The sequence below is a fragment of the Apostichopus japonicus genome, chromosome 12, assembly GCF_037975245.1.
Source record: "Apostichopus japonicus isolate 1M-3 chromosome 12, ASM3797524v1, whole genome shotgun sequence".
Taxonomy (NCBI): Eukaryota; Metazoa; Echinodermata; class Holothuroidea; order Aspidochirotida; family Stichopodidae; genus Apostichopus; species Apostichopus japonicus.
The window spans coordinates 4,970,269-4,996,524 of record NC_092572.1 but is presented as its reverse complement, the minus strand read 5'-3'; the positions used below and the strand labels follow the sequence as shown (position 1 = coordinate 4,996,524).

The window sequence follows — 26,256 nt, the reverse complement described above, 5'->3', positions numbered from 1 at the left end:
AGTCGTGGTATGGTCCTGCCCGTTACCAAAACACATTGCATAACATTTACTCGAGTACTATTTGGAAACTTGGATTGACAATTAGGCCATTGAGCAATGAGTATAAAGTCTTATTAATGAAAACATTAACAAACCACAAGACAGAGACGTACCGTTAGTCTGCAGCGATGGCTGATGTTGTTGGCTATTAGTCGAGGGTCACCAGTTTTGTGTTTTAACCCACAAAATGACATTAATAAATAAAAGAATGCCATTTCTATGAACGATCCTGCTTGAAACAGCATTTCAACCGTTTTTCTTGTCTCTTTTTGTCAATGATGGCCTACCAATAAAGAAATAGGCCCAGTTACTGAAAATTGTTGAATTCCCTAAATAACATTGGTTTCAACCATTTCATATTATTCAGTCCGACGCAAGGTCGCAGAAGACACTGGTAATTTCTCCCCACGTTACACCTCCTAATGCTCAGCTCAGTTACCCAACTTGCAAATAATTTCTATGTTTGTATACATGGTCACTTGAATTTTCGTATGAAATAACGACAGTCAATTCATATTTAGCGTTCAATATGATAAAATATGCCCAACAAAGGGAATTGCCTATCTTGCAATCTGCAGGGTGAATGAACCAGGGACCTTCCAAGAGTCAGGCTTGATGGAACATGTAGCCCATTGTATCTGCAAATTAAATTGTACCAAAATCATCACCTGACTGTTGGGATGGCAGAGTGTCAACGAGAGACGGAGTTGCCCGCTTTAAAAATTTCAGCTCGCGCTCATTTCTGCTAGGCTACTGTATTGATTCTAACTCCGAAACATGTGCATGCGTAAATCGTCACGTTCGTTCCATGAAAAATGTTGTCCTCTGACATGAATAACATTGATCACGTGACGTCTGTCATAACAACTCTTTGCGATACATGTTATTTGGAATCTGACTTTGGGCATTATTTATTTCAAAAATTTATGGCTTTACGAGTACCAGAATACGTCGTCGTAGGCCTTAAACATGAACACACGACATTTATGTGCATACAATTAAGTTTGAATTGTAGATCACTTAAAAGCGGTTGAATGGTAGATGTTGACACACTTTAGGAAAGGCAGAGCTTTACAATGAATATATGTTCCATTGACTTATGCTTTCATCATTTTAAACTTTGTATTCACGATGAATTTTACACCATTGTTTAATTAGTATCATATGAAGCCAAATTCTTCGCAACTTTTTTTCAATTAAATTATATTTAAATTTTTTTTTTTTTAATGAAACACGTTTCTCTACTTCGCTATAGAAAGGAAAGTATACATGAGTGGCAAATTAATTGATGACGTATAATGCCTATTCATGTTTATTTCAAAATATTCTTCCGTCGGGTTGATAACAGTTTAAGCAAGGAGCCTTGTACTACCGTTTGCTGTGAGTGTCTCAATGCAACTGTAACATGTCTTTGTCACAACAATACTAACGTTTTAGGAACTGACTTAAAAATAGTCAAATCAAGCAAAAGCTAAACGGAGGAAAACGAGGAAGAAAGAAATACTGAATTTTCATACTTTTCTAGATTAGAATATTTCGATATTTTCGATTTCCAGGTGTGTTTATTTCACTTGCACTGGCTTATATAGTACCGGTAACCTATCGATGCAAAACTTTCGTAGTAGTGCATGCTCTCCCTACACATGTAATAAACAGTTTTTAAGCAATTATTTTGGCTTTAACTAAGGTTAGGATTTAATGATTTGAAAGGTTTATATGTACGTCTGGTTTCAAGAGAAACATAAGAATTTAGAGCTGTAATATTTCGTTATATATGTTACAATATTTTTTATTATTCGGGGCTTGAGGGGTTTTAGGGGATTTCCATCGGTTTTCCTGCATTTAAATAGATTTAAGTATCAGTCCAGCAGAAAGGGAGGGGAGGGGGGGGGGGGTGCGATAACCCTTTATAGATAGCAGCCATAAAGATGGTTTTGTCTTTTCCTGCTTTGATGAACCACAGTTTAAAAGGCTCAATATGATTATTTGCCTTTTAAAAGAAAGACCTGTATGTTAAACTACATACGTTTCATGCGTAATATGAAATGCATTTACTCATTGAGCTAAAGAGACGTATAAAAATCATTATATACGTCAAATCATGCGGCTGGTAATTGTAAGCGAAAGCTACATCTTTTGTATTGTTTGGATATTTTTTATGATAGGTTAAGGTTGTTATAGCAACGGAAAGAAATATAAAGTTTGAAGTAAGTATAATGACAATGGTAGCCGATTGATATATTTCAATTTGGGAAACAGGGAACCAATAGATTACAGAGAAAGTGAAGACTTCGCGGTAAAATAACAGGATATGGTCGTTATAACATTCTGTTTTTGTTGTGAATATTACTTTGATATTTAATGAAAGACAGAACTGACCAAGAAGGCAAGGAAAACTTTCATAATAATTACAACAGCGTTATTACTATTAAAGAAGAATCTGCATCAAATACTAAGATGGAGATAGGACTCACTGTAATACTACTGATCCTATACGGTTTGTACTGCTTTCTTGTTTGTTCTGTCGTTCTTGCATCACCTTCAATTTCAAGTCTTAAAATAACTGCATGCACTAACTTTGACCACTAGCTAAGGTTTATCTGAACTGCTCCCGCACTTCTATAAGTTTAGTTCGGACAAGGGTAATTTTGTCTTCGGTCGAGATAAACACGTTTAAAGTTGTCAGAACACATGTGGCATACTTGCTATTCCACCTATTTTAAACAGAAAATGTCATTGTTACAGTTGAATACTATGGATGTGAAGCATGGTGTAAAATTGGCTATAGGAAAGGACCATATCCAATGTGACAGTTGTTAACTATGTATATGAAACAATGTGGCTGAAAAACCGATGCTGCACCCACCCTAGATCCCTATGGACAGATTCGTAGTCAGAGGGTAAGGATGCAAGGTCTGCCTTACTGACATTGTCAGTGACGAAATGGAAAACAACAAACAATCGCAGAAAGGAAAATGAAAATCTGTTTTAATATATACTATTCATGTTTTTATAACACGGTGTGATGTCCTTTTTGGAAGGGTTGTTTCCTCATTTACAATGCTAAAGCTAATGCTAATGCTAGAGTAAGTTAACTTTAATTCACCGATTCATATTTTAGTCGAAGTTCCTTGTGTGGTATGGAACCTAAATGTCGTCTTTATTAAAGCTTTAATTAATATATAATTAATATGTATATATACCTATACACATGTATTGTTATTGTTTTGTAATGTTTTGATCGTTAATATATACAGGTCCTTAGTCCATGGGAGCACGCTTACATGTGCTTCCTGCTGTTTTCCCCTCCCATCCGGAAGAAATTAGAATATCCCTTCCGTTATCCTCCAAACGATATCGAATTCGTCGGTATACACATGCACCGACTGGGTAATTTTCATAGCAAACTTATCTCTGCGTTTGGGCACAAATATCGTAGTTAACTGATTAACACAAATATTGTGGTAAATGATGAAATGTACACAATTTATACCAATTGAACATGGAGGTATCCCAACCATATTAGAAAACAATTTAAATATATGAAATCATGTTTTTGGCAGTCTCCAGCAGAAAGAGCAAAGTACACTTTTTTTTAAGATTAACTAACTTGTGATTTATATGAATAACGATAATATCATGCATCAATTAAATTAGATTAACCATTAGGGTTACATATTTCAAAATAAGGTATTAAAGAACTCTGCAGAAAGTTATGCTCAGAAGCATCAAATACGTTACCTTGTCTTTAAGTCACCATGTAGACTCACTAAATAAGTTAATCTCTACTTGTATGATGCTGCATATTATTTCAAGTCTGAGGTTTGTTACATTGTAAAATCGGACGTATTAAGAAGGCAAAAAGCGGTAGCAGTTACATAATGTTTGACGTTCTAACAGTACTGCTCGTTATTTCGTGAATCGAAAACCAAGTTTGTCTGCGGATAACCAGGTGTAAAGGTTGTACATCGCTTTTGGCCAACAAGCTAGGATGCCCAAAGATCCTCAATAGTTGCATTCATCTTACCCAGGTCAACATGTATAGTTGGTATGTTATTCATTACATTTTGTTCTAAATTCATATTTAGGTTTAATATCAACGGAAGGTGCCCCTACACATCAAACTGTGGAAAATAAAGGTGAGTAGTAAAGGAACTAACGACTTGCATTATTGTATCCGTTTTTCGATCTTGGTGGATTGCACCCTGAAGTTGTCTTGCAATGTAGATGTATTCTCCTTATCATATTTAACAAGGTTGATGCGTGGTCGCGTGATCAATTCACCATCTATCTCCCTGTACTGAAGCGGTACTGTGGAACTTTATGGGTTATTCCTTTGTGACACGATATCTTGTTTATAACTGTTACTGTGATTTCTGCATGGCTGTCAAATACATCAGTCGTTAACATGATGTAATTAATATTTTGTGTCATTAAATTATGTAATATAGCAATCAATTTAACACTGACACGTCGTAGTCAACTATATTAAAGCTTATTGAGCTCAGCCAAGTGATTGTCTTCTCTACTTCGGTCTGCAAAGTTTTCACCTTTAAACTATTTTAAAGTTTGGTTTACTCCTCATACCATGAATCAATGAGGGTATCAACGTCTAGTAAACACAACTTGGTAAATTCTAACATACCCTGTTTTACCCTTTAATACTTAATCTACCAAATATTTCATTGAAATTTATTTTATCGGCAGAGTGTCCGCAGATTAATTAAAATGTAAAATGTCTAACACTATTTTTTTTAGCAAGTTGGAACAATTCTAATATTACAACATACTGTCCCCTCATATCATGCTTCAACGTAGTTTGCTGACAGTATGAATAGTTCTTAAGCTGTCTCTGATAGTAACATGATATTCATACTGCTCATACTGTCAGTAACAGTGCTTTGAAGCTTGGCATTAAGTAGACATAATTATAAAGAACGTGTCCAATTGATGTTTTCGAGATACATTTCTATTTTCATCTACTCAAAAAGTCTGTATTTTCAACATTGCTCACCATCTGGTTGTATTCAATTTCTGTACATTGTTTATTTGTTAGTATTTAGGACAACAATTTCTCTTCAAATTCATCCATTGCTGTTTTCTGGATTTGCTATTTAGATGTAACTGAATGGAATCTTTATTCGGAGGTGTCGTTTGTATAAACCACCTTCCTATGAGTTGATATGCGCAACGGGGACTGAAGGTAAAAGGGAGTGGAGGGGCATAAATATGTTATACAATAGTGTATTATATTTCACGAAGAATGTTACAGTTATTACCAGAACGATCACACTATATTGTCGATCAGGTTGAAGTGGCTCTTTTGTCTGATTTAGTGGTTGTACCTGATATAGTCTCTAATCGTTTATTGGCCTATTAGAGACAAATTAAGAGTTTAAGATGACATATCTACGATCGTCCCTGTCAACACAGCTCTGTTGAATCAATCATTTCTAGGATGTTAAATAAGGGTTTTGTTTTATATCGTGCCTCATGATTATGTATAGTGATTCGGTGAATATGTTTCAATTAACTTATTGACTAACAAGACAAATATATCATATTATCCCACTTTCCTAATTTTAGATGCAAGCATCTGTTACTCTCACCACAGAACGTCTGATCGTAGCTCCATTTTCAGACAGACTAGCTGCCACGGGGATCATGACTTAGAAGTGCCACCCGATTCGTCCATTGTGACATCACTGCTAAATTTTATACCAGACAGACACTACCAAGGTTAGTTACTAAACTAAATAATTCCATGACACCAGATACCATTTTAAGCAATAATGTAAACAATAATGATTTCTTTAAATAGTACTAAGGAACACTGGGTAACCTTGTACAATTACCCTAATATTCCTAATTTGAGAGTATTCAATGGAATATGGTATGATGTAGGTATACAACCGACTACTCGAATATCGTTGCTTTATATCTCAGATATCAGGATTTCATTCATGATATACAGAGACAATTTATTAGCAAATGTTGAATGGTAAAATTAAGGACATTTCTTGGATTGCCTAATTTAAAAGGTTGAATCATTTGTTCTCTTATCGGCCCTAAATTAAAATAAACATCACGATGAGAACATTTTGAATCGATTGATAATTCAGATCTGCCGAACGAGAGCGATTAGCTACAGCTCTGCCTAACATATGGGGGAAATGGCTATAATAGGATATGTGTCTACAAGTAAGCAACACCTACAACGAATGTCTTGATATGGACACTAGAAATGAACACTTGTGGCAAAATGAAATGTTATTATTCTAAAATGTTTAAAACAATTAGAAACTTTTCTGGATATTTTAGAGTGAGAACAGGAGAGTAGGCACGCTCGCAAGGATGCATGAAATTTCTCAGTATTATAGTATATGACATATATATATATATATCCTTACCGTTTTCGCACCTCTGGACATACAATCAGCGTCCATAGCCTATTGGTTAGGGTGTCCGCATATAAAGCGGGAGGACCGGGTTCGAATGACTGTGGAGGCTGGAAGTTCTTTCACTGTTCTTGATTTTCAACTCACTACGATTTCAATTATATATATTCACTTGCCTTTGTCGTTTACCTCCATTTCATTAACACAGTCAAAGTTCAAAGTATCTCTTTCGAGATCCGACTTTAGGGATCACAAATGATTTCGAATTGGTTAGCATCATGTTTGATCTCTAGAGTACGGCAAATATGTCACCAAAACAGAACTAGTATTGTTCGATACAGGTGCCAAACGCCTACAGTGGAATTACGACCTTCCTTACCGGTTTCGAACCTCTGGACATACAATCAGCGTCCAAAGCCTAGTGGTAAGGGTATCCGCATATAAAGAAACAATTTGTGCCGTTGAAACGATGTCTGTTTTACACTGCTTCAATAATTGTTTTCCAAACGTTTTCAAATAGTACTAAGGAATTTTGAATAATTTTGGATAATTACCTAATATATCAATTTGACTTATTTTTAGAGTAATATCATTGTTTTCTAGCAACATTTGTCAGGATTTCATTCATGATATACAGATATAGTATGTTAAAAAGGATTGGGTCAGGTGTCTGACATGTCTATCTTGTATGAAAGAGCTTAAAAAGACAAACAGAATAGTGAAGAAACTACCATGATAGCATTCTCTGTTAAGGAGATATCACACTTTGAAGATTTCACAATTTCTTTGCAAATGACTGGTGTAGAAAGACTAACTGTGAGGGTGTGATGTCACATCCTCACTTCCTTAACATGTGTCAATATATCTCATTAAAAAAAAGTTACATTTTTTCCCCCACAAATCTAAAAAAATATAATCAAACATTCTTCAGATGTTAAATCTCAAATACTTCCCTTGACACATATGAGATCTCCTGACGTATCTTTTGGTTGTAGGTCATAAAATCTTACAAAATATGTTAATAAAATAACAAAGATTTTTCAGGAATGCGAGGATATGACGTCACAGCTAGTCTGATTTCAGCAGTTTCTACACAATCAGATAGAACTTTAAACTTGAATATCTCCTAAACGGAAAAAGATATTTGAATAATTTCTTCACTATTGGGTTTCTTTTATTGTCTTCTTTCATATAAGATAAACATTTGAGACATCTGAACTATTCCTTTAACAGTTTTTAAGGACAACTTAAGGAAATTTGTTGACAAAACATTCTGGATTGCTTACTTTAAAAGGCTGAATCAAGCCGTAACTAAAAATAAATATCATGATGAGAACATTCCGAATCGAATGATCAATCAGATCTGCCGAACGAGGGCGATTAAATACATCTCTGTCTAACTCATTGGGGAAAGTTACTATAATGAGCTATGTTATTATTCTAAAAGGGTTAAATGTAGATCTGTAGAAGGAAAACAATTTGTTAATTTTTCTTAAAATACGTTTAATTGCCTCGAACTTTAAATCCGTAACTGAACGTAAACGAAAAGAAATCGATTGGATGTTTCATATTAAGTCTTACATCACAGGCCTCAACAAAGACTTGGGACTCCTAAACCACTACCAGTTCTACAAATATATGTTATCCGTTCTTCCTATTATTTGCTCGCTAGTCCGCTTCCTGTATAGTCATGATTTATTTTCTTACATTTCCATCAATGCCACTTACACTTATCTAACGTCATACTTTCATTGTGTTACATTTTGTACTTTTCATTCCACTGCCAAGTATTGCTGACGAAGGTCCCAGGGGCACCGAAAATGCCAATTCCAACATATTTTCTAAACAATACTTCTTATTTGTGAAATATGAGTCATATCTAATTTCTTTACTTTTTCTAATAATATATTCTTTTGGAGTTTAAATGGATTTTCATTGTATTATATATATATATATGTATATATATATATATATATATATATATATATATAATATAAAATATAAACAAGCGAATATTTTTAACAACAACATACTGCTATATTTCGGAGTGGTCACCACTCCATCGTCAGGCAATTGTACAAGATCAATTAAATACAAGGGCTAATATACATCCGAAGACGACAATAGTGATAAGCATGAGTGAAGTTTTTTAAACTAGGAATGATTAGAACAACCAGCAATTTTTTTTCGTGATTTTTTTAAACTAGGAATGAATGGAACAACCAGCAATAAAATGTAAATAGGGATTAGAATAGCTCCAACCCGTAGCTCGCTACATTTCTATTTAAGTCAGCATTTAAGTCTTTTATTATGAGACTCTCTTTAATCTTCCCCCTGAACCACTGGGGTTCATTACCAATAGCGGCAAAATGGTCAACAAAAGTAGGCAGATTATGTTTGTGCGCAGTACAATGAAGGTTAATAGCGCCTTTCTGACCACCAAAGGAGCTCATCAGATGTTCTTTGAATCTATCCTTAAGCCGTCTATTGGTTTCTCCGACATAAAAGGAATCACAGTCTGGACAGTTTATCCTATATACAACATTGTTGGCATAATGTAGAAAATCATCCACATAGTCCATTTCATAAGTAAATTGAATAGATTTATGAAAAGAGTTCAATACCTGTAGAAAATACAATTGATGTTATTCTGAATTACATATATATATACAAAAACGCATTGTTTGTACAATTGAACGTGTTGATCGTAGGAAATTATTGCTTAAAGCAGCTACATCCCACTTTATTTTTAACAATTCTATGTAAGAGCAAATTGATGGGTGTGCCATGGGCTCTTCCTTGAGTGTCTGTTTTATGTGCCACCTTGAGGAGAAATTGATCCAAATTTGTCCTAAACTTAACTTTTATAGAAGATATGTGGATGACATTTTTGTAGTTATTTCAGCAGACTATGTGGATGGTAATGCTATTGGTAATGAACCCCAGTGGTTCAGGAGGAAGATGAAAGAGAGTCTCCTAATAAAAGACATAAATGCTGACTTAAATAGAAATGTAGCGAGCTACGGGTTGGAGCTATGCTAATCCCTATTTACTTTTTATTGCTGGTTGTTCCATTCATTCCTAGTTTAAAAATTCACTAAAATAAAATTGTTTGCTGGTTGTTCTAATCATTCCTAGTTTAAAAAACTGCACTCATGCTTATCACTATTGTCGTCTTCGGATGTATATTAGCCCTTGTATTTAATTGATCGTGTACATTTGCCTGACGATGGAGTGGTGACCACTCCGAAATATAGCAGTATGTCGTTGTTAAAAATATTCGCTTGTTCATCTTTTATATTATCAGTATGGACCACTACTATATATATATATATATATATTTATATATATATATATATACCGCAATGGGTACCAAAATGGCACCGTCTTTTGCCAACATCTTTATGGGAAACCTCGAGAAAGAATTTTTATCTCGACAAAACTTGAAACCACACACGTGGTTACGTTACATTGACGATATCTTTGATATGGACCCATGGTGAGGCAAATCTAAAACTCTTCATTGATGACATAAACTCGTTTCATCACACTATCAAATTCACTGCTGATTTTTCTGGACTTGGCGTTCACTTTCTGGACACCACCGTGACCCTACAAAATGGTTCACTCAAAACAGACTTGTTCAATAAACCCACGAACAAGCACAACTACCTCTTACCAAGCAGTTGCCATCCACGTCACTGTACCAGAAATATTCCGTACAGTCAAGCGTTGCGCATTCGACGCATTTGCTCCTCTGAAGTCGATTTTGATTCACGCACTAAAGAACTGTCACAACACCTCCTAAACAGACAGTATTTTCGGGTACTATTGAAAATGCCATCAAAAAGGCTAAAAGCAAACCCCGTACCGAAACATTGACGTACAAAACTCGTCAAACCAGTTCCAAAAGGGTACCATTGGTTACTGAATTCCACCCTGGTCTCCCACCACTGGCTAATATCATTCAGAAGAATTTTCACCTACTTCAAGGCACCGAACGCCTGAAATCAGTATTCCCAGAATTACCTGTCATCGCTTTTAAAAGACCCAGCAACCTACGGGATATCTTAGTTCGGGCATCCTTTCGGGATGACACCCCATTAGGGGAAAGCAAAACAGAAACTACAGGATCATCGCCCTGTACACAAAATTGCAAAACGTGCTTACTTGTCGATTCGACCGGGGCCTTTCAGAGCAACCAAACCAAACGCACGTTCCAAATTCGGCACAAAATTAACTGCCTATCCAAAAATGTCATTTACCTCATCTACTGCAATATTTGTAACTTACAATACATTGGAGAGTCAAAAAACACTCTTAGAATGAGAATGACACAACATAGATCGGCGATCAAAACAAAAAAGATCTACCAACCTGTTGCAAATCACTTCAATCTCCAAAATCATTCAATTGAGAATTTGCGTGTTATTGCCATTGACCAGAACGATTCTTGGACAGATAAATCTAGGAAAGCGAAAGAAAATTTCTGGGAACTAAACCTAAAGACCACGGCACCATTCGGTTTAAACATCAGAAACGATTTGCCGTCCCAGTTAAACCAAAACAATTCCTTTACAATTACGACGGAATCGGATTAAAATAATCCGACGCGGATTAAAATAATCCGAATTTCTAAAACTTCTGCTCAATTCAGCAGAAATCAGTAAATCGCTTTGCCTTTACAACCATGCCGACATCTCCTCTATAAAACAGTTTCAATTCCTGCTACTCCTTGTCACTTTCGGTGATCATGCACTGAAGAAGAGCTAGTTTTGCTCGAAAGCTCTGCAAAAACCAAACATTGGCTGTTTTACTTCCAATCACCTACCTAATTCAATTATTGTATCTCACTCGAGATCAAGCCTTTCTCTAAATGCAGCATAGTTGTTTAACAGTTTTTCCGTTATTCCTATATATATATATATATATATATATATGTTTATATCCTCTTCCCAGATGTTAATGAACGTACTGTAGGTACTCCATGTGATGGTGCAACGGAAAATAGATGGCTCAACATGACACAAGAAAATTCTACAACAAAGGAGAGAGTTAACAGTAAGTGTCTACGGTTGATGGTAGTCAACTATAAATATGAAGGTACCGTTGACAGAAATGTTAATAAATTGAAACTTACAGCATTGTACCGCAGGACAATAATCAACATGTGTTTATTCGTTATAAAGTTAGTGTTGGACATTTCTCCTACCATCAATCATGTTGAACTTACAATGTTTTAAATTCCAATGTAAACTGAAATATTGGGATTTTTTTTTTTTCAGTAGAATTGATAACAATATTTAGCAAGATATAGATAAAAGGAAATTATTGAAAGAATAATCTTGATGTCATTCCTTTTCAATTATCGCTCTCCCTTGTTAACGACTGACTTATGAATGGAATAGACCAATCGATTATTTATTTATTTCAATTTAGTATTATTGTTTTATATATATATTTTTGCGGGGAAGACTTAGTCTATTAAGTGTAAGATTATATTATATATGTCTTGCTTTGACAGATCTTCGTATAGCGTCAATTGTCTTTTCTTTTAGAAACCTAGTCTCTAAGTGTAAGATTATCTGATATATGTCTTGCTTAAACAGCCCTTCGTATTCTGTCAATTGTCTCTACTTTTAGAGACTGTTACTATTAAGTGTAAGATTATCTTATATATGTCTTGCTTTGACATATCTTTGTATTGTGTCAATTGTCTCTACTTTAAGAGACTAAGTCTATAAGTGTAAGACCTTCATATATATGTCTTGTTTTGACAGATCTTCGTATTCTGTCAATTGGCTCTACCTTTAGAGACTAAGTCGATTAAGTGTTAGATTATGTTATATATGTCTTGCTTTAACAAATCTTCGTATTGTGTCAATTGGCTCTACTTTTAGAGACTAAGTCGATTAAGTGTAAGACTATCATATATATGTCTTGTTTTGACAGATCTTCGTATTCTGTCAATTGTCTCTCCTTTTAGTGACTAAGTCTATTAAGTGTAAGATTATCTTATATATGTCTTGCTTTGACAGATCTTCGTATTGTGCCATTTTTTTTCGTTTAAAGACTGTTACTATTAAGTGTAAGATTATCTTATTATGTCTTGTTTTGACAGATCTTCGTATTGCGTCAATTGTCTCTACTTTTAGAGACTAAGTCTACAAGTGTAAGACTATCATATATATGTCTTGTTTTGACAGATCTTCGTATTCTGTCAATTGTCTCTCCTTTTAGTGACTAAGTCTACTTATTTGGCCACATGTCTCAAATGTAACTTGTTGTATTAACGATCATCTACAACCGCCCGCTTGGTTGGGCTTAGATGTTGAGAATTGGCAATTCACTTTATAAAGCCCTCCAATACAAACTTTCTGACATCAAATTGATCGTTACGATAGTAGAACTACGGTCGTCATCTAACATTGATGTCATCTTAGCAAAAACAAAAGCTATTGGATTACTCAACTTAATTATAGAATTATCTCATTAAAAGAATAACTTATGTTTAGTTCTCACGTGTTCCCAGCCAGTGACGCTTTCCTGTTGTTCTATATATTTTTCTATTTCAGCAGCAGCTGACGCTGATGTGACACACATTAATACATTGGCTCAACATGACACAACAAAATCAACTGAACGACCCGATTCTACAACAGAGGATGGTGTTAAGAGTAAGTGTAGCCAACTATAAATATAAAGTTACCGTTGACAGAAATTTTAATAATAATCAACATGTGTTAATTTCTTATAAAGTTATTGTTGGACATTTCTTCTACCAATATCATCATTGTGAACTAACAATGTTTTAAATTCCAATGTAAACTGAAATCTTGAAATCTGAAATCTTGAAATCTTGAAATCCTGAAATCTTTTATTTCTGTAGAATTGATAACAATATTTATCAAGAAATAGATCACAGGAAATTCTTGAAATATGAATCTTTTTGTCATTCCTTTTCAATTTTCTATCTCTCTTTCTTTACGACTGACTTATGACTGGAATAGACCAATCGATTATTTATTTATTTCAATTTAGTATGATTATTATTTTAATTTTTTTTTTTTGCGGGAGAAGGGGGGGGGAGATTGGATTGGAGAGGGGGGGGGGATATCATCCGTTTACATACTGTTAAATTGATTAAATATCAGTCCAACAGGAGGATGCGTTAACCTTTATAGATAGCAGCCATATAGATGACGTAAATTAGTCATTTTCTCTTTTGATGAACCACAGTTCTATATCAAAAGCGCAATATGATTATTTGCCCTTAAACAAAAGACCTTAAACAAAAGACCTATGTTAAATTACATATACGTTCCATACGTATTTTGAAAGGGATTTTTTCATTTGGTTAAGGAGTCGTAAACAGGTACACATACGTCAAGTTACCTTATGCTCTTTGCCGATGATACACAACTGTATTTTTCGTGTAAAAATCTATCGGACTGGACATTCATACCTGAAAAATGCATAGATGATATTCGTGAGTGGATGGCAGCAAATCGACTTGTACTCAATGATAGCAAAACAGAAGTAATTCATTTTCACAGTAAGTTCCGAAAAGTTCAAACAGACATATCTAGTTTCAGAGTTGGTGTTACTCATGTTAAACCCATTTCCGTTGTCAGAAATTTAGGAGTGCAATTTGATGAAATCAGTTCTATGTCAAGTCATGTTTCAAAAATTTGTCAGTCAGCATCATACTCATTGTATCGTATTGGGAAAATTCGTAAGCTCTTAGATCGCACAAGCACAGAAAGATTAATTCATGCATTTGTTACATCGCACCTTGATTATTGTAATAGTTTACTCTATGGAATTGAGCAACAGCAACTGGCACGTCGTCAATTGATTCAAAACTCGGCAGCATGCATGGTTACACGGAGTAGGAGGCATGAACACATCACACTCAGATTGATTGACCTTCATTGGTTACCTGTCTCTGCAAGGATCGAATTCAAGTCTCTAGTCATAACTTACAATATTATAAATGGCACTGCCCCTCACTATCTTGGCTCTCTGATCAGTCGCCAGGCTCTTCCAGCGCCCCTGCAGATTGCCAATCGCACACGACAGGGGAGCAGAGATTATATGGAGATACGACTAGAGCCGGGCAGATTCCCAAAAAAGCTTTGGCGCACGATCCTTTGCCTATTTTGCACCTGATCTATGGAATGCACTCCCCAATGACATCAGGGCAGCTCCATCATTAAATGTTTTTAAGGCACTCCTTAAAACTCACCTTTTTCGAAAGTATTATTCTTTTTAAACTTCCAGTCATATTGTTTGTGTTACCATCTTGCCATCTTTTGATTGTTTTATATTGAAATTTATTTTCTATTTTTGTTTTGATAGTCTTATTGTTGCTAATTTTCGGCTGTAATAGTTTTGTATTTTAGTGTTATTGTATGCTGTCATATTTCATTGCTTTTGTCTTTAATTTCTGAATTTTATTGTTTTTAAATAATTATTGTTAAAGTTATTTATTTCTGTAATTCTTAGGATGCAATATTTTTAGACTAATATTTTTAGGCTGTAATATTTTTTAAGTTGTATTATTTTATGCGTTTCTGTGAAGCTGCTTTGAGATCTTTCTTTTGATGTAAAGCGCTATAAAAGAATAAATTATAATTATTAATTATTATTATCAAGTTCTACCGTTGATAATTGTGAAAGAAAGCTACTTCTCTTGAGTAGTTGGAATATTTGTATTATGTTGTCATAGCAACGGAAGATGATAATTTTATACAAAGGAAGGAAATATTTGATGAAGTTAGTATTTCTCCTTCATAAATTTACAAGTCAAGCATCTCTGTTGACAAGCTACTTTCAATATTTTGTTACTGCTACTTTGGTTACCATTAAAATCAAATGGAGCCAATACACCAGTTTGCATACGCAACCGTACTGTTGCTTCAATAAGAAATAATCACGTGCTTTCTACTGTGTTTATATTTTAGGATGTTATATGATTAATACAAGCCTTGTTGCATAGTACATTGATCCTTTCTATTATACCTCAATCATCACCTTACGTACACAGTACATAGGGAAAATGTTTCCACGACAAGTGTAATAACAAACCAGGAGACTTTGGTATCAGAGAGTGTGGGTTGGGATGGGTACGATGCGAGCAGGTAGTTAGTGTTACATGGTGTCTATATGATTGATTAATATCATTGTAATATTAGGTTATTAACATAGCTTGGCATCGCTCATGTTACACTAGTGGTTACCTCCTCGTGATAAAACAATGCAGACTCATGCAACACTACATATTGTATTAGCTGTATTTTGTTATCTCGGGTATCTGCTGATTGACAGAAACAAGGAAAACGGAGCAGAATTTTGCGATATGTCATTAACGTTTGTACTATATCAACAACACGAGGCCTACCAGAAAGGAGGTAAAACAAGATTAAATGTAGCATGCAAAGACTGGAATTTTGATATCAATCTCCAAAGGTAGACCTGCAAGCGGGTTTAATTAATTTGTCGTTCATTTATTGAAGATGACGATCTTTTTCATTAATCACTGCACTAGTGGAGGTGTCTACTTTTATCAAAACGTCTTCTGAAAAATAATTGATATTGAAACAAAGAATAACTAAACAGGAAACACGTGTTAGATTTTTTTTTCGGAATCTCTACTTCTTCAATACACGAAGTGGCATACATTATCTGAACAGGTCAAAGAGCAGTTCGACTGTGGCCCTATCTATTTGTATTAATGCTTTGGAAAGTATATGTTTGGCTATTGCAAGTAGACTATATGTTATAACTGTATGTTTTTCTTATTGTAACAAACCGGGCCAAAACCGGACAAATTAACCTCAAGATACGTGATTTCTTTGATTCGGAAACAATTGATATTTACGTACATTGTCATATTTATATATCCTTGCCGCTTTCGAAGTTCTGGACATACAATCAGGGTCCATAGCCATAGGTCCATAGGTTTGAATCCCGGTGGAGGCTGGAAGTTTTTTCACTGTACTGGATTTTCCAATTCACTTCAATTTCAAATATATATATATATATGTATATGTGTATATATATATTTATATATATCTATATCTGTATATATATATATATCTATATATATCTATATTTATATATATATATATATATATCTATTTATCTATACATATCTATACATATAAAGTAAGAATATGATCTCGTATCTAGAGTTGATTCATGCCTCCTCCAGCTGTCAAATATTGTTTTTTATATCTCAATTAGTCTTAGTCTGCTTTACTGTTACATTGCATAACAGTTGTTTTTAGGAAAATTACATTGTAACCTTTTTTGAATGTCGTGAAATACGGTACTCTTTAGCTTTGTCATTTTCAACCGGTGACTGATTTTAAAAAAATTATTAAAATTATCCTAGCCAACTATTAATATAAGATCAGTATTGACGAAATTTGTAGTAAATTGAGATGCAATACTGTCACTACAATACTTACAGTATTGTAATCAATATGTGTGAACTTCTTGTACCGATATATTATATTGGTGAACTTACAATATTTACCTTTTAATTTATATTTTTATTTTAGTAGAATTGATAACAATATTTAACAGCACATAGATGCGAAGGAAAACATGGAGTGGTGATTCTTTATGTCATTCCTTTTCATTTTTCTCTCTCCCTTTGATAACGACTGACTAATGACTGGAACAGACCAATCGATGTACTGGATTAGTAACTATAAGCTAACCTGGTCTGAAGCAGTAGATAGATGCCACAATTTATCCAACAATGGTCACCTCGTGCACATTGACAACGAAGAGGAGAATACTGAAGTATATGCCATTCTATATGAAGCCAACATAGGGTATGAATACGCCTGGATAGGCATCCATGACTCGGAAAAAGAAGGTAACAAACAAACACATTAAAGCAGCCATTGTCTTTGGTGGCTAATGCCCCGGATCGTGATCAGAAATATGCATACATAATATAACTCAAACTACCGTTGCATTTGATTAAAGTAGTCACAACGCCATCCTAAATTTTTTTTTACTTAACTAGAAGTCACAAGCAACATCTCTATGCTAAAACAAAGACAAAAATAACGATATTATTGGGTACCATTGTCTATTACATGTATTAACTTGTCGATGCGTTAATTATTTGAATTTAAAATTGATAGATTATGCTAATGAATTTAAATCATCTAATATGAAATACTGGCGGATTGGTGTACTCATTTAAATTGGGTGGCCCTACTGGGTTTAGTCATTTAGTATTATTTCAATTAGCTTACTTGCGAACAAATGGAGGGACAATGGGAATAGGTGTGGGTTGGTAAGCTTTCTGAAGGTTAAAAACAACTGATTTACCTGAACATGAAAAGAGCTAGATTTAGAAAATATTCAGTTAACTAAATTCGTTGACAATACTGGTGATATTTAGTGTATCCACAATTGATATAAGTTACTTTCTGTTAATACGTATAAAAAGCATTGAACAAGTCGATTTCGTAGTTGGTATTGTATTTTTATTTTCAAGGAGTTTGGACATATGAGGACGGTAGCAACCTCACGTATGTCAATTGGGGTAACGGAGAACCTACTGGTGGATGGGGATACGAAGAAGACCGCGGCGTGATTAAAGATGGTCATTATAACGACGTTACGTGTGAAGAGAAGTACCGTTTTTGTTGTGAATATTACGTTGTTATTGAATAAAAGACATAATTGACTAAAGGAAAGCAACGATAACTGCTAAAAGAGTCAAGAATTTTAACGTTAAGCTTTCCAAAGTTTCTTGTATTGTGTTGCTCTTGTTAAACTGTTACGTAGACATAATTTATACTTGTTATACATCGATCGAATACGGACTTCTCAGTACGTCGTACTTCTACTAATCAAATGTGACACTGGAAAGAAACGTATTTTTCAACGAACGAACAATTTAACTGATTGATTTAAAACGTGGTAAGAAACTAACAGAGAAAATTAAATTAAATGAACGACGAATGTGCTCTTTGATTGTGGGTTTTATATTTACTTCAACAACATCGTCTTTTCTGGCAAAATGGGAGCGGGTGGATGTCTCTGAATGGAGTTCAAACAGGGAAAAAATGAATCAAAAATACTACTTGAAATTACATTTAAAATAGTAAAAAGGAATTTTAAATATACGCAAATAACCATGTAGCTAGCACCAAAAAAAAGGAACTTAAGGATATAAAAAATAAGGAAATTATGGAAAATACAACAAGGCATCAATTTAAAACAAAGAGGACACCGTGGTAAGAAAAATGCACTTGTTATTACTGCTATAGAAAACAAAACCAAACAATAATAGAAATCAAAAGGGTAAAAATTTAAGTTTCTTTGCTCTTATTTCTTCGATTGTTTACAGTAAAATAAAAGCATCAATTATTGATCACGATATATCTTAGCAATATATGGACGTATTGATATGATGATGTTATGGTTTAACATACGTGTTCATTCCAGCTATTCAAATAGCCCGTTAATGACTTGTACACAATGTTTCCTTCCTTACGTTCTTTATTTCAATCAATTATCATCGTGTATTAAAGCTTTGTATTGTGTTCGATTTCCTTCGGGATCATGTCCGTGTCTTCTGTCAACCATGAACTATTTCATTGGATAGTAAAGAACAGGTGTTGTATCCAGAAAATCGATTGTTTGGATTCATTTTCAAGCCATATATCTAATTCCATCAAAAGACATTACAAAAGTATTGCGAACTTTTCATAAAAAACCAAAAAAAAATCTTATGTTTTTTGATAAAAAGAATATGTATATTAATTGATCTCTGTGAGTTAGATCAGCATAATTTTAATACCGTAACATCTATATTGATATATACATATAATGATACATATATATATTGATATATACAAATATTAATATATTATATATATATATATATATATATATATATATATATATATATATATATATATGTTTTGATACTAGTTGAGACTAGTGGAACACTAGTAGTTGTAACTCGGAGTTTCACGCGTTTTAGCGATCGTCAGTTCAACACATATTCCGCTCTGTTCACTGGACATACACTGTAAAACCCAACCGGTAGATGAGCTTTCTGAACAAGGGTTATGACAGTCAGGATAACTCAATAATGTTAAAATAAGCGTTACAACATGATTTACGTAAGTTTTATGCGGAAACGTAGATCAACGTATGAAGATATCGTTGTTTCAACTTGTGATGGTCGAGTATCAAAACATTTCTACATGAAAACGACTGGAAAGAGAAGACTGTGCGTATTGAAACAAAATTACCGGTAAGTGATCGCTCGCGCACGTATATCGACTAAGTAGATAACATACGTCAGGGGCCAGCTTTCCCAAGTCTCGGATGATTTAAGGTTCGTATTTAGAATGATTAATGCTCAATACAGTAATGATATTCGCAAAAATTCGACTGAATCTGAAATATGTTGTTAAAATTAGCCCAAGTCAAAGTTTAAAACTTGCAGCATGAAATTATATGCGTGATTGAATTGGATTAGAAAAGTTACTATTTCAACAGCCTAGCCTACAAAATTTATAAGCTCCATTTCACGTTGAACGTAGGCTGTGCATTAGGTTAGGCTATAGAGCTTTACAGATAGGCCTAACCATTAACAGTTGCGCAGTGTGAGACAAAGGAGTAAAACATTCGGTTCATCAGCATGAGCTCATGTGGTTAATACATGGTACTGATGAGCAAATTTGAATGAGGTATAATTTAGAGATATGTTTGTTGTGATTGGCAGTGATAGTGGTCATTCTGTACTAGCAAATATACAAACTATTATTGTTGATAAAAACAATGGATGGCTTGTAGTAAAATTGCATAAATCTATTTTTCAAAGCCACATTGGAGCATACAAAGTGACAGACTGAAAACTATGATCAAGTAGTTTGTCCAGGTAATCTTAAAGATTACTACCCTGTAACTTCCTACACTATGAGAGAAGCTAAAGTGGTTGTGGTAAAACACTCTGTAGATATACATGAAGAACAATAGGAGTTACCCTAAGTTGAGTTGTCTGTGATAAAGCATGAGCCTTACTAAACGTTGAAAGATGCAGTACTTGGATGACATTTACATGCAAAATTTCTACTCATGCAAGTAGCCAAGAGTAGATGTACAGTAGATCAGCTGCCGTACTGCATATTTATGCAGTGCATTTGGTATACTGCAGCTGAATGGGTTGTTGCACTTACTGCTAAAATATTACTATGTGGTACAGTACTGTAATTCTAACGGGAGTGTACGAAACGATATAGCCAGCTTCTAACTCACTTACATTGTTCTCTTTTCATGCATAGGATTGCTCAGAAATTGATACTATGTACAAATTGAGGGTAGTGTTGTCACCAAAGGACATTCAGAAGGTGTCCCTTGAGCAACGTCCAGAGTCTGTTGAAAACCTTATGGAAACTTTGAAAGATAAGTTAAGCCTTGAAGGCAGTTTCTAAACGTTTACGTCTAAACGTTAACCCAAGGAAGCGCTCCTACCCTGGAACGTCTTCATCAAAACACAAAAAACCAAAGAGAGCAGAAATAAATTACTTACCAGACATTCCAATTGGAGAATATGCAACAAGTATGGAGTCTTATTGAGAAAACTTTTGCACAGAAGTTCAAAAGAGAAACAGGGTCATGGACAAGATTTAAAAAATGATGATAAGGACCTATGCATACCGTAGACAGGACCTGGTCTTAAATGCGCCAGCCGTCAACGAAATGGTAGAAAGATGCCCGCCTTATTTCTTCCCGGTGAAGTAAGTTCCTTAATTGTCAATTAATTTATTGGGGTGCTGTCTCCTTCACTAAAATTGGACATTTTGTTTTGTATTTTTCATGATATAGTAGCTGCAGTGTATTATAATGAGTAGTAAAAGTAATCACAGTGGGTGATTAGTGTTAGAGATGTTTTATTTCTTATGTATAAAATTTTGGTAAAATACAGAAAAAAAGAGATACAAAGTATGTGGTCTGAATATGGTGCAGCAGGGTGATCTGATCAGTAATTAGCATTTTAAGCATTTCTTAGCATTAGTAATTAGTATTTTTTAACCCATGGATGTCAGTCACCATTACTTATTTTGTTTGTCACTAATATCTGCACTAAATACCTGTAAAATTAGTTTATAACTGTATATTATATATGGTCTTACCCAGGATTCCGATTGGCAGTTGACTACCATCGACAAATGCACTTACAAGTTGCATTTATACTCTCACCTTGGAAATGGCTTTCTATAATATTGCTACCTGGCAAAAGGGAGCCATTTTCTTTTCATATGGCAAACTTAACTAAATATTGTTTTCTGCATTTCTCATTTTATTCTTTCAGTTGAAGGCTGAGTTTTCGAGGTTAAGCAACCTTGCTCTGGACAGCAGTTTCTTTTCTTCACTAGACCAACACCTTGACAGAATGGTGGAAATATTGTCAACCAGACCAAAGTTTCAGAACTTGTTTCACTTTGAGACAGGGGTAGGCTATATAACTCATTCTGTAGTGTATGGTATGATCAGATAATACAAGAGCTCATTCATCTATATTCTTGTTTTAGCAATACTTCAAATACAGTAAATAAGAGTACATACTTTTTATTAGAAATTACCTTGTGACAATTTAACAGTTACATTTTGCATTGTGTTTACAATATTACATGCAAAACTAGCATAAAGGTATGCTGTATTTGCCCCAAATATACCAGAAATTCAAATATGGTTACCTTTGGTAGCACAAAGGTACTGTATGCTGTATTTGCCCCAAATATACCAGAAATTCAAATATGGTCACCTTTGGTCAAAATTCTTACACTGTTTTTATTACCACCTTGGAGGAAATTTACTTTAATTTTGGTTTGTTTCATTTTTGCATTCTACTGTATATGTTAACAACACCATTGGTTTTTTTGATCAATGGTAAGTACAAATTGTGTCCTGGATATAGATTCAAGAAAAAGGGACTGCTGAATATTTTTGCTAATTGACAGCTTAAACAATAATATTCTTTAGTTAAAGAAGTTAATATATTGCTGTTTTAGTGTAATTTATCAACAAAAAATAAGCCGTCAGGCTACTTAAATAACCCTCTTAACAATTTGAAACCATGCCTGTGGCATTACATGCCATTATAAACATTCATAGTTATCATGCATCTGAAGTGTTTAAATAGTTCATGTGGTGTCCAGAGAGATATTGCAAAACTCCATTTGACTGGTAATTATCTTGTTTCTTGGTAAATCTTGAAAATGTGTTGAAACAAATTGTAATATGGAACAGGATGCCATTGGAAATTGTTTCTCTGCTTTTACATTTCAACTTATGAAGAATTGTTGATTGGGTGAATAGGCACTAATAATAATCATTGTAATAATCAAAGAGCGAAACAAAGTTAATTTTATGATATGCCGATGTTTTCTTCAGGCAGAGAAATGATATAATAGCCCACACCTCTAGTGAGTTGGAAGGGTCCAAAAATGTCTGAAAAAAATTCTATCGGGCTTAAACTCTAGTTTACATTTTCATTTTTATTCAGAGCCATTGTTTGTCAAATAATAACTTTGTACTTGCTTAGTTATGGAGAATTTCTAACAGCTTGCTTGCATCAATGTGATTGGTATCATAGTATATGTTTCAGAAATAATTTGCAAAATTTGAAGTTACAAACATGTTCATCCTAAACAAAGCCCAATGAGGGATGTACTGTGAAATCATTTACAGGAAGTCAGTATTAATATTATATATACTGATAAAGGAAAATGCATCAGATATATCTGTGTTGTGATGAAACTATTCAAATCACAGTAATACAAGTGTTTGTAGGATCCAAAAACTGGCAAAAGACAGGATTGACAATGGAATTCTTTCAAAGTACAGTATTTTGTGTTCCAAATGGGTAAAAATAAAGTGCTTTGCTGTAAAGATCTAAAAAACAAACATTTTTCATTATGACTTTACTTTGCATGCAGGTTTTCATGAGCAAAGACTGTTGTGCTTCCTCTCAGATTATTAAAAGAGTTTTACAGAGTTGCTTTATCTTCTGATTAAAATGTAAGTTTTTGAGTACAAAGGACCAAACAGGGGCTATTTGCTGAACCCTGGCTTGATTTCATATACCCATTTCTAGGATGAAAGGTTGTATGTGATTCCCCAAACATATTGTTAGCTTTCATGGGAACTAGTTTCATGGTAATTTCTAATATAAGGGATCAAAATACCCTGAAAAGAAATTTTTCATATCATTGAAAAGATGAAGTTCCTGTTCTATGCTTGGTTTTCACAATTGAACAATGCTCTTATCCATCATAACTAGTCTTTGTTATAAAAACAGATGCAAGAACAATTGGTCGCATCACTATAGCTTTGCTAATGACAACTTTAAGTGCATTCCTTTAGTTAATGAAACATTGGTGTTTTGAGCATCGTTGCCTATTTACATGATGTAATTATGATTCACCTATAAAACTATTTGCCACAAAATTAAAAGTCTTTAGCTAAAACAATCATATTGTAAATGGCTGAGAGGAGTGGTTACTTCTTTCTTCTTGGCTTTTAACAACATTGGTTATTTCCAGCAGCCATAACATATTAATTTTACTTCTGTATTTCATACCAAAGAACACATGCACTTGAAATTGGTATTTACTATCTCAAATGAATCATGGAAATGAATGATTGCAGCAGGCATGTACCCATGCTCCATGTTCTTCTGTATCTCATTATTGATACATTTTGGCGTTGTTTCCACCGATAAAAGTATTAGGCACTTTTTATGCGTTTGATTATTTCTTCTATTTCCTTGTTAAAGTACATTGTTACTGACTTCAGAGGTTGAAAATAAAGTTGTGTTGTTAACTTAGCAATATATAGTTTTCTTTACTAAAATTGTCTGTTGTCATAACTCAATTAAATTGAGGTAACCCGCTGCCTAGAATATTCCAAGTAGCGTCAACTTAAATATTCAAAGTTAACTCTGGAGATAATGGAAAGTGGGAAAAACTTGAATTGGTCTTGTCAGTTTAACGAGGAAAGGCTATGCTGTATCAGCTCTAATGTTTTAGTTACCATAACTTGCCCAGCTTTTTCTCAAAAACAGATAAAGATTAAATTTGTTGGACTTTGCTGATATCTGTTGCCACAACTGATGAACATGAAGTGTAACAAAGTAAAACCAGTGAGTTGGTTGTAACCACTACTGTTAAGTCTTACTTATGGAGTTTCTGGGTTAGTAGAGTGAACTTAAAAAAGTTAAGGCAGCGGGTTACCTCGACTTTTTCAAGTTGTCTTGACGTGTTGGGTTTTACAGTGTAGAGCACTCTGCGCCATATATATATATATATATAGTCACTTTCTTAAGAATCATGCACTACTTAATACTGCAATTGGAAAAATTAATATACCCAAAGGGGTAAAAATGTATTATGCTTTCATAATGATTGTTTTCAACTGTTTATAGTAAAAAGAAAGATCATTATCAATTATTGATCATGTTCTGTTTCAACAACGTATAGGCGTATACAGTTTTATTACGTGGTGGACCTAATCATTTCATATGATGACTTTCTTTATTACTATATACGTTGTCAATACGTTCTCTCCAACTATTCAAATAGCTCGCTGATGACTTGTACGTAATTTATTATCAAGTAGGCTTCCCTCCTTACTTCTTATATTTGAAACTTCTGCTGCCGTGTATTAAAGCTTTGTATTGTGTTAGACAAAGGATCTTCTACCAGCGAGATTGCTTCAATTAAATAGATCAGAATAATGAATTGGAAAGGATGTAGTGTCCGCCAAAAAGTGATATACTGATTTTCATTTTTTGTGTGCAAAGTTTGACAGCAACAAATAACATCGTCGTGATTATTTATAATTTACAATAGAGTTACAATCTTATAGACCGTCTCTAAGGCTACATATTATATGATATAATGCTTTAATATACATGATATTTATGCAAGCGATTATGTAAGTTCAGTATAAACCCAGATGCCTTGTGAATTCAACTATAAATGCATTTATAAGAGGAATAGTACTTAAACAGCGACTCACGAAAAATAAATTAATGTGTCATTTTAATATGAGCTGTCGGTTAAAGAGAATAAAATAAAATATTAACATGATATGGAGAGGGTGTTTGCTCATATGTCATCATCTTACTTTCAATCGGAGGACATTTTCTTAAAGCAATTAATTGTTTTCTTCAAAATGGCTTTCTTGCCAATGATATTGACAGAAGTGTAAAATTTGATATATAATTTAATTTCTTTGTATTTATTAAGGAGCAATCTCTATCACCATCTAGCATCATTATTCTAGTTACCCTAATTTTATATCTCATAGTGGAATATTGTTCTTTTTGTCTGCAGTAAAATAATGTAACTGATTCAATGGTTACGTAATAAAAGTTTCAATAAAAGACGGATGCAAAAGAAATTGAAAAGTTCAATGGTTACGTAATAAAAGTTCCTAATTGTTATGAAAAATCATTGACTAACTTTCAATAAAAGACGGATGCAGAAGAAATTGAAATGTTCTTTTATGATGTAATAATCAAGTATATATGTTATAATTAATTATACACCAGCTGTTTTTTAATTATAATTTAACCCCAGGACGATGTGGCATCTTGGCTCCCATCACAAAAGTGATAGTTGGTGCCCTGCTTAGTGATTAACTTTGATCACACTGATTGCACCCTTAAAGGTCCTTTGCGCTAACATCGAATATGAGATATATATAGTCGTAGATTTGCTACAGAGGCTATACATCATTGTCAAAAATTAGTAATTTGACTATG

At 33.9% G+C, this 26,256-nt stretch overlaps 1 protein-coding gene and 1 long non-coding RNA gene across 3 annotated transcripts; both read left to right on the top strand.

Moving 5' to 3' along the window:
* Positions 1-2,341: 2,341 nt before the first annotated feature.
* On the top strand, positions 2,342-18,140 carry LOC139977322 (uncharacterized). Its single transcript, XM_071986609.1, has 7 exons — positions 2,342-2,536; positions 4,128-4,178; positions 5,626-5,778; positions 11,397-11,498; positions 13,013-13,114; positions 17,131-17,328; positions 17,962-18,140. The coding sequence occupies exons 1-7, from the start codon at positions 2,401-2,403 to the stop codon at positions 18,138-18,140; spliced, it is 921 nt and encodes a 306-aa protein (XP_071842710.1). The 5' UTR covers positions 2,342-2,400.
* Positions 18,141-19,509: 1,369 nt separating this feature from the next.
* On the top strand, positions 19,510-23,308 carry LOC139977799 (uncharacterized). Of its 2 annotated transcripts, none has more exons than XR_011796696.1 (3): positions 19,510-19,734; positions 20,768-21,223; positions 21,799-23,308. It is a non-coding gene; the product is annotated as an uncharacterized lncRNA (long non-coding RNA). The 2 variants fall into 2 exon arrangements; XR_011796697.1 differs by lacking the exon at positions 19,510-19,734 and adding an exon at positions 19,781-19,818.
* Positions 23,309-26,256: the final 2,948 nt, after the last annotated feature.

Excerpts from the sequence above, each read along its gene's own strand:
- LOC139977322 (XM_071986609.1), top strand. The coding sequence starts at position 2,401 with ATGAAAGACAGAACTGACCAAGAAGGCAAGGAAAACTTTCATAATAAT. Across the intron at positions 5,779-11,396 it reads ACCAGACAGACACTACCAAG|ATGTTAATGAACGTACTGTA; the intron begins GTTAGTTACTAA and ends TCCTCTTCCCAG. Across the intron at positions 17,329-17,961 it reads CCATGACTCGGAAAAAGAAG|GAGTTTGGACATATGAGGAC; the intron begins GTAACAAACAAA and ends TTTATTTTCAAG.